We start from the raw sequence: 9,705 nt of genomic DNA, 5'->3' as shown, positions 1-9,705 counted from the left end.
CATCATCATCTCCTTCATCACCAGTGACATCATCGGCACCATCAACAACATGGTCATCATCATCAATGTCATCAACATCCTCTTCCTCACCATCATCAATATCATCAATATCCTCCTCATCATCAATGTCATTACCATCAACATCCTCCTCCACATCATCAATGTCATCACTATCAGCACCATCATCAAAGTCCTCCTCCTCCTCATCATCATCTGTGTTGTTACTATCACCAACATCTTCCTCCTCCTCATCATCATCAATGTCATTACCATCATCTTTTCTCTTATCAGTTTTCTGACCATGTTCTGCCTTTCCAGAAGTTTTTACTGGAATGTTGAGAGTGTCTTCAGAACTGCTACCATCATCACTTTGTTGTTGAGAGAAATTATAACTAGTGTCACTGTCCACCTGTTCCTGACTCAACCTGGCCATCCCCACACCATTAGAGCTATCCTTCCTAGTTTCATCCAGTAGTTGTTCTGTAGCCTTATTTTCAGTTCTTGCAGACTCATTCTGACCCCCATCTTTGTCTACTTGTTTTCCATTTGTTATTGTGCGAGGTGATGACATGATCGCCTGTAACTTTAACCTAGCAGCTGCTATCATCTCAGCATCGTCTGAATCTTCTGACTCATCATCAGTACTGTCCTGTTTGGAGGAACTATTTCTACTTACGTCTTGAGTATTGATAGTTCGTTGCAATTTCTTCCTTGAGGAGAGAGCCATTTCTGCAGGGTCTGAGGCTGTTCCTGAGTTGAAAGTTTTCTCCATGCTCGTATGTTGAACAACATGATGCTTGGTTGCTGTTAGGAGTTCATCAGTGTCTACAGATCTGTCAGAGTCATCTGCTCCCTTCACTCCATCCTGTTTGTTGTGCACTAAGGTCTTGAACCCAAGAAGCATGTTTCCATCAAGTACTCCTGTCATGCGCTGGTCATGTTGTTCAAGGCTCACAACTTCAAAGTCACTGTCATCATCATCATGATCCTTATCAATGGCAGTTGTGTTGGATAATTCCTTAGAGTCTGAGTCATTGTCAGAGTCGTCAAGTCTACTTTGAGCGTTTCCAACTGCTGAAGTTTTGTCCTCATGTTGTGCAAAGTAACCCTTGTCATCTTTCTCATCGCCTGACTGGCCAATATGACTGCTTGTGTCTGGATTACTGTGGTCACTATTAGACAAATTCTCTTCTGACTTGTTCCCTAACTCCACCTTCATCTTTTTGTTCTTTGCTTGTAGGGTTGCAGCCGGCCTTTTCCACCTCCCTATCATGAAATCTAGGGGAGAAAACATGTCTGTCAAGGAGAACAATATTTGGAAACAAACACATGATTATTTACAGCCATGTGGAAAATTGGACCATTCAGAAATCTTTTCGGTCAAAATTGCCCAATTCTTAGCATAAATGTACACATAACGTAACTGGTTTAATATATATGTACTCTTTGTTCATCAGACCATCAGATTTTTTCTGGATGGCAACATATTGAATTGACAAACTTGTACCAAAAAGAAACGTCTCTAACCTGAAAAATCTCCCTGCCGTTTCTTCCTGCTCTCCTCAGTCCCCTGCACCTGTATGTCCCAGGTAAGCTGACTGATGGGGGGATCAATGAAATGCTCTTCCTTCACCTTCTTAAGGTTGTGGCTGTACTTGGAAGGGTTGACCTTCATCACTTTCTTTTTGTCCTTCCTTCGTATGTAGACCACAGGCAGGATCCGGCCATATTTGCCGACTACCCAGTTCTGAAACAACGCAAGTCAGAGTTCTGTCAACATCACCTAAGATCTAAATGCAGGATTGTGTACCTAAACATAGCATCTGGTACAGGCACAAAGGTTTAGGTCCAGGTTCCAACCTGTACAAAGATATAATTGAACAACGTAACCTGTTCATTTCAGTAATGGCAGAAATAAGTTTTGGATTTACCAGTAACCCTATCCAGGCTGTGGGGTGCCCTTTTAAAAGAGTCCATTTTACATTTTAGTACATTTTAGACCTAGAGTGCTACTGTAGGGAATGATATTTTGTATTGATCGTTCGCCGAGGACGGCGAAAAATTACTAGGGGGGAAAGTGTAGGGAATGACATAAGGTGTTTAGATGTTGCATTAGGTAAGCCGTTCGGACGTTCGAACGGCGACGTTAGCGTCCGTTCGACGTCCGAACGGCTACGTTAGGATCCGTACGTATACGTTAAGATCGACGACGTTCGATCACGTTTGTAGAATAAACAAAGGAGTTTTTGAGTTGAAGTCTTTGTGTAGGGACGTCTTTTTTTTGTGCTCTGTGTCCTCTTCTTTTCTGGTCTTGCTCTTACTTTACTCGGAGGCGGTAATCCCACGACGATCAACAACGAACCCCTTATACTACCATCATCTTTAATTTTGAGATGGCAGGATGCCTGCTACTATTTTGCATGGGGATGTTTTTAGAAGAGTCAATTCTTGCATGGGGAGTCACAGTAAGAAAATTCAATTTCAGAGTGGGTTAATATTGTGAGAACAAGTAACTTTGGGATGGTCCATTTCTGCAAAAGGTTGATATGGACTAACAGAGTAGTTGATTTAGGACTGCGGAGGGAGATGGAATGAAATATGCTGGATTTGCTCCTGAGTAAATGTCTGCCTTTCTTTACCCTTTCTCCTTCTACTTCTGTCCCTGGCACTGCTCCTTGGACAGTCCACTGCCTTGCAGGAGATGGCTCAGGTCTCTCTGGTGAGAGTTTCTTGGTGCTCAACTCCATCTTCGTAGCCTCTCTTTCCTTTGCAAGTCTTGATGACAAAAAATACACACATGTCTACGTCCACACAAATATACAAAATTCACAGCATTGTACAGAGTAAACAATTCTTGCACTAAGATGCTAAATCATAGATGCAAATAAACAGAGTCAGTAGATTATATAATATATATACTATAATATAGTCATTGTTGAAACATGTTTCTTACCTTGCTAGGAAACTCTCCTTTGCTACTTGTATCTGCATGTCATGTCCCTTCCACTTTGATTTATTGTAGACAGCCATGCCTGGAAGTTTGATGAGTTGTAGTGAACTGCTACCATAGGCTATAAAGCTCTACTTACATCAGGGCTCAAAATACTTTTTTGCAGCAGTGAATGAAAATTACATGCACCAGACAAACTTTACCTGCACTGCTCAGAGTTTAGGAGAGCATGGATCACACTGATCAGGAACCATTGTCATTATTTCTTTCATTAAACCATTGTTGTAATAGTCAATACACAAATAAAAATTCAGATGCCTATATAACCCTGTACATGAAACAGTTCTGGTTAGGTGCAGGCACAGCATGAATGCAAACTTACATTTCTTCAGCTTTTGATCAGTTGTGGTCAGATTGACGTAGGCAAATGTCCTCTCTGGCTTGCCTGGAAAGCAGGAAATTTAAAGTGCTTGTTACTGTAGGCAGTGGGAGACGTACATTCCTGTAGAGCATGACTGCAATTCTGTGCTTTTTGGGCATACATAATTGCCCAAGCGACCACCTCTGTAAGTCGGCCACCTGGCCATAATGGCCACTTTTTCTCTGTCACAATTTTTTCCATAGACATAAGATTAAGAATTAGGGAACTTGCCCAAGCCAACCACTTGTCCAATGCGACCAGCACTATTTGGGACCGTTCATGGCCCAATCTCAAACCTGGCCTATGACTGCATCATTTTCGAACGTGTGGCCGAATATGTTTTTTGATGATAAGTAGCGAGAAATCTTGATGACTTTGAAAATCAATTTTTACTGCCCTGAAATTGCTATGGGTGTCTTTAAACAGCCAAGTCACTATCTGACCTCACCTTTGTCATCTGTCCTCCTAACAATGTCCACAGATGAGACCTGTCCAAACATCTCAAACCGTCCGATCAGATCTGCGTCTGTCACTTCACAGAAAAGTCCTCCAACATACAGCCGTGTGCTGAGCTCTTTAACAGTGTCCTTTGCCATTGCTGGTATGTTGCATTAAAAAAATTATATCAAAAAACACAAGAGCAAACATGTTTGAACACAGCACTTGTTTGAGACCTCTTGAAGCCATGAATACGTATACATGTACTAGCCAAAATAATTTATGTTGAAACCCCGAGGAAAAGATAGAAATCATGGTGGGGTGGGGGGCATTATATAATTTGCTACAGTCTGTTGTAGTTTTACTTTACAGGCAATTATGTAAGTCTGAAGTCATAAAGAAAAACATGCCATGCATTTTCGACTTACAAACGCTATCAAAACACACCAAGGACCTCCTTAAACACACAAAATAGCGACTATCCTACCTGGAACTTCTTCGCACATGTTCTTCGACGCCATTTGTGTTACCTTTGACCCACAAACATTCCACGGTTGAAAGTTCAAAGGTTGGAAGAAAGCACCTACCTGCATACAAATTACGTTTCGCGTGTATTAGGCTAAAACCTAGGTTGGTCAGTTTCTTTGGGTAAAAATGTAACGTTACATAAATTTAGCTTATAGCTGATGATTATCTTTTTTTCTTTTGTTGTAGAATTCTCACAAAAAATGTAGTTTGGTGCGTTTTCATGCCGTGAAATAATTTTGGCGGTCATTTCAACATGGCGGGACTCCTGTCAGAAGAGTCTGGCGCCGAGGAAATCAAACTTGAGCTCGGCCTCGTCCAACAGACCATCAAGGAGTAAGTACAACCTGCCGTGGTTGTTGTCGTCGTTATCCGTAATTTTTGTGTGGTGCGTCTTCGTGGTCGGAAGACTTATTTTTTTACTGTGGTTTTGTCTAGTCCGTGCTCCCATATTTTTTCCTACCACTCTATTTAGTATAAAAACAACTTCTGACAGTAAGTCAAAAGTCGTTCATTAACATCTTACTTTGTTCTTGTTCAAATTTGCAGATTTCCGGGGGTAAGCATGTCTTTTCCTTGTCACCTCTGTCATTTTTTGTGTTAATCTAAATGTGGGAAAGGTGAGTTGAGTGCAAAAAATATTGCAGTATTTTTTTCATTTATTTGAATTCACTACTTGTGAGATCATTATTTATTGCCAAATCATTGGTATTATAAAGATTATAGCATCATGAGATTAATGACCAATATGAAATGGGGACTTCTGATTGGCTATGATAATGATGTTTAAAAACCTGACACAAATTATAATACCCTATAGGTAGTATTTATTCAGATATAATGTTGGTAACACCACTCTCCTCCCCCACAGTCAGTAACTCCCCTGCTAGATTTTGACGCAGCCCTAAAGAAAAAATTGAAAGTCACCCCGGAGCAGTGCCTGCAGTATCGTGCCCAGATCACCCAGCTGCAAAAAGACATCAACAGTTTGGAGCAGGAAGTGGAGGCACAAGATCAGGATATCTTGGCCATCTCTGACCAAACTCTGCAATGTTTGGAGTAAGTTGTTACTAATTATTAAATATTAATATGTTTCCCCTGCATGCAGTTCCAGAACAAGCTGCTTGGGAGCGCTAATTTACATCACCTCTTCAGGAGCACAAGAGCTACTAGTATTTGCCATGCAAAATTAGGGACCCTGGCATGTCCAGATCATGAGATATCAAAACCGGAAGTTCTGCTGCACTACTATGACAAGCCGCCAGAAGGGCCTGAATCATTTTGGGGTCTCATCATCAAGACCTACCAATCTACCAAGTTTCATGATAATACATCCATTATAGCTTCTTGAGGTATCATGCTAAATCGCATACATACAGACATACACACATACATACATACACACACACACACACACACACACACACACACACACACACACACACACACACACACACACACAATGCAGAAGGTAATTATTGGTGAATGTAATTATTCTATAGAATTCTGTGTGCTACCTTAGCCAGAATACCCATTGCAATCATGTATTTCTGATGAAACAAACCCAGGCCTGTGTAATGCAGACATGAATCCAGGGTTTGCTCCAGTTGTGATGAGAAAGAGAAGTCATGCTACATGTATCTTGTGTGTTCTCAGTGCAGAGCTGTATCCAGAGGCTGGAGAGTTCCAGAGGGGGAATTTCTCAGAGCAGATCTACACTGTGGATCATGAAGTAGGTTGATTCATACTGCTGGTGCAGGGTATGCTTGAACTTCTACTCAAATTTAACATTAGTCTTAGGCTCTTAGCATAAAGACATAAGTTGGAGCCTATTGTATAGACATGAAGGCATATTCAGCACCAAGGACAGTGTCATAGGTTCAACTGCAACAAGTTTTAGGATGCATTTGATCATCTATTCCAAAACAGAACCAGTAGTTTGACACTATGTTCATCAGAGTCTCTGTGATGTTCTCTCCACAGCTGCAGATGTTGTCCTCATTGACAGGCATCCAGTTCCATGATAATACCAGTACTGTGATAAGAAAAGGTACTTTTTTCACCTTTCTATTCTATTTTGTTGGTTCTTGGACCTTATTAGAAAAATATAAAGTGACAGGGCAAAAAAAAACAGGATGCCCCAAATGATAGCCCCAAATGCTACGATAGGACCCATGAAGTCATTGTACCACTGCCAGGCTGGTTTGTGATTCAAGCAATGAAGCATGAAGCATGAAGACTGGGGCAATCTTCTAAAGGGAGTTTTTGTTCACTGAATAATAGTAAAATCATTACGGATACAGATTAAAAAAAGATGTTTTTTTGTGTGTGTGTGTGTGCCATAAACACTTTATAGGCCCAAGAAATCTTTTAAGTCTACATGCACTTACATGTAAGTATGTATGATCAATAGATTCAAAACAGCAGGATACATGCTCATGTACATTGGAAGCAAGACTCCTTTACTACAGTTATTGGCATTCATTGAGAACTGCAATGTACATTATTTTTTGCCCACAGAACAAGAGACCACAGTTATACTGAAATCCCTGTCAGGCCATAGTCACTCTCTGTCATTTGATGTGCAGATGGAAGTGGAAGAAAACTTAGTGCAGGTAAGAAGAGTAGGAAGCTATTTGGGGGCTCTGAAGAAATATTATTACAAATCCCTTAGGCCACATTAAGTGACTCTTATGGATGGCATCCACATGGTACCAGTGTTATAGGCAGCCTGAATTTTTTTCTGTCATCTCAATTTTGTTTGACATATCTTCTTGTTCAGCACACAAGCATAAATTCTTAGGGGGGTCTAGCGGCATGCTCCCTGGGAAAATTTTGACCCTCTAAAATGCAAAATTTCTTACATTTTGAGGGGAAAATTAAGCATAATTTTATGACAATTTTTGTCTGTCAAAGATGACAGATTGGACAAAAATTTGTCCCTGGCTAGAACACTGTGTTGTGATCTGTACCTGATTCTCTGTACCTGACCTGTAATGTTGTCCTCCCTCCTACAGACTGGTGGAGAGATGAGATGCACAGTGACCAGACTACAGGTGACAGTGGACAAGAGGCTGGCTAAACAGGCAGACCTCCAAACCTTCATCACATGGTACATCCTACTTAGTCATAGGGACTTGTGTAGTTTTCTCCTGGAAGGACACATCTACAACAAGATGACAGTTACGGTTTACTTGCTCAAAAAGTCTGTCCTATGACACTCTATATAAATGTATGTGTTTTGTCTATTACCTGCATAAGTATAGGTAAGATTTGGAACCTTACATGTCCTAAATGTGGTGGATGTATGTTGTCCTGGTTAGGGTGGAGCAGGAGCGGGCAGTGTTGTGTTTCTTCAGACTGTTTTCTGAGTATTCCGAATGGTGGAGCCTTAGGCACAAGACCTTCCACCACTTCAAGGTAAGAAGTGGTAACTGTACATGTTCCGGTTTCACACAACTTATTCCACAGGAAAATGTCCATTTAGGTACACGCATGCAACTTGTGTATTGTGCAATTGGTCTCCAGTGCTTGAAAAACTTCTAAGTTCTATAGCTAACGCCATGGCACTGTCCTTAGTGCTGAATATGCCTTCCATTTGCCTTGTGGCATATTCTTTCAATACTCTAATGCCCAAGGAAGCTACATTCTACCATAACACTCGTGTGTAGTTTGGCCTACATCAAGTAGCTGGACATCTTGCTAATCTTTAATACATTGAGTTCCCTTCAGCCCCATTGTAGTTCCCCCACCTTCACTGCCCCTTGCTGACATGAGTACATTGTGTTTCCCTAGGACCAGTACTCTGATTTAGTCAGGCTCACCAGGGGTCCGTATGGAGAGGAGATTGAGTTCAAGAAGCTGCAGGATCCAGGGTCAGCACTCAGTTGTTGTTTTATATCCCATTCATGCCTATAATCAAGCTTCACGTCCTATCCGACATGTCCTAAGCTTGATTGTCTTAGAGTCTGGCGAAGAAATAGGTGTAAAGTGCCTTTCCAAAAGGCACCGTGCAGCAATGGTGCCTGCCAGGGATTTGAACCCAGAACCATCAGGTTCAATCTCAACAACACTAACCATCTTGCCTATACAAATGGCTAGTGGCACAAAAGGGCAGCAACTTTCACGGCTGCTTCCTGTAGCAAGGTTTTTGTACATACTCAGTGTGTGTACGTGTGTTGTATATTGCTTTTGAGAGATATTTCCTCTAGCTCTGGATGCTTTTGCTTGTAGAAATATTGAAGCCTGATATATTTAGTGAGCAGGCATGCCTAACTTCATCACATTGCTTCTTCCTGCAGTGCTTGTTTCATTATCACCTGCCTGGTGACCTTGACCTCTGACCCCTGGAAAGTGATCCCAAATGTCACACTGAAGGTGAAAGCCAAGAATCAAAGTGAGTAAAGCGTCTCCATTTGTAATGGAAATCTGAGAACTTAGGGGTAGTAGGAAGCCATGAAACGTTTGATAATGTCGTCCATTCTTGTATAGAAATGGCTTTCGTTTGGTATACACTTGCAGCCAATGAATATTTTCTTAAGTGTCACTATATTTTAAAACTTAATACAAGATCAGTTTTGTGTGAAAAAAACTTTACCATGGTGAAACTGTACCATGGTGACACGTGCTTCCCTTCCCTAACCAGTGACCCAGCTGGATGAGAAGTTGACACTACAGACATGTGGGGAGGTGTTTCAGGACATGATCAAAGTGCTGGGACTGGAGCAGGCTATACATGCTATCATCAGGACAGCAACTTTACAAGATAATGTACATACACCAGTAGAATAGGAAGATCTATTTAGTTTATTTGTTAGTTTGCCAGCCTACAGGATTTCCCGTCTTGTTCGTGTCATGATTAGGCAAAGCAGAGTGACCTACAATTCTGTTTTGTAGAGCACAGACCATAGTGGTCTTTTTGACACCTTCTTACATGGTCTAGTATATAGACCATGAGCAAATTAAATGTAGAACAACACAGCAGAAGAGAAGCCAGACAATATATATATATACATGTATATACATGTACATGACATGTAGAATACTACACGGTGTGTTCCTTATCACCCAAGATTCCATCGCCCAAAGCCTAAGGGTGTTGTATTCTATTTGCAAACTGTATGTCATATCCACCCGAGAAAACACACATTTCAATGTGGAATGTGTCAAAAGTTGGTGTCCCTAAACAAAAAATTGTAACAACATCAATTCCAATATCCAAATCCAATATCAAGTTTTATATTTTATAAATAATGATGAGAACATGGATCTAGTTCATATCATGGAACTTGAATATTTGTATTATGCAGCAGTGGTTGTAGTCAACTTGTACTATTAGTATAGAGTGAGATACTAAATCATTACTCAGCAC

The 9,705-nt window shown here is 40.9% G+C and overlaps 2 protein-coding genes across 2 annotated transcripts in view; one reads left to right on the top strand and one right to left on the bottom strand.

The window, feature by feature from the left end:
* LOC109476961 (nucleolar protein 8-like) overlaps window positions 1-3,967 on the bottom strand; it is a 9,027-nt gene extending 5,060 nt beyond the window's left edge. The window contains exons 1-6 of the mRNA XM_019777980.1: window positions 3,820-3,967; window positions 3,333-3,395; window positions 2,954-3,032; window positions 2,640-2,775; window positions 1,528-1,747; window positions 22-1,278 (exon numbers count right to left, since the gene is read on the bottom strand). Of these exons, the coding sequence (XP_019633539.1) occupies window positions 22-1,278; window positions 1,528-1,747; window positions 2,640-2,775; window positions 2,954-3,032; window positions 3,333-3,395; window positions 3,820-3,967 (1,903 nt within the window). The remainder of the gene's footprint in view (window positions 1-21; window positions 1,279-1,527; window positions 1,748-2,639; window positions 2,776-2,953; window positions 3,033-3,332; window positions 3,396-3,819) is intronic.
* A 598-nt stretch (window positions 3,968-4,565) lies between these two features.
* LOC109477263 lies at window positions 4,566-9,654 on the top strand. Its single transcript, XM_019778347.1, has 9 exons — window positions 4,566-4,670; window positions 4,884-4,893; window positions 5,206-5,393; window positions 5,991-6,066; window positions 6,318-6,384; window positions 6,855-6,949; window positions 8,130-8,209; window positions 8,636-8,730; window positions 8,980-9,654. The coding sequence occupies exons 1-9, from the start codon at window positions 4,591-4,593 to the stop codon at window positions 9,123-9,125; spliced, it is 837 nt and encodes a 278-aa protein (XP_019633906.1). The 5' UTR covers window positions 4,566-4,590; the 3' UTR covers window positions 9,126-9,654.
* Window positions 9,655-9,705: the final 51 nt, after the last annotated feature.

The sequence above is a fragment of the Branchiostoma belcheri genome, unplaced genomic scaffold (genome assembly GCF_001625305.1).
Source record: "Branchiostoma belcheri isolate BF01 breed outbred unplaced genomic scaffold, Haploidv18h27 scaffold4, whole genome shotgun sequence".
NCBI lineage: Eukaryota > Metazoa > Chordata > Leptocardii > Amphioxiformes > Branchiostomatidae > Branchiostoma > Branchiostoma belcheri.
Note: the sequence above shows the minus strand (reverse complement) of the source record. Positions and strands in the feature narration are given on the sequence as shown.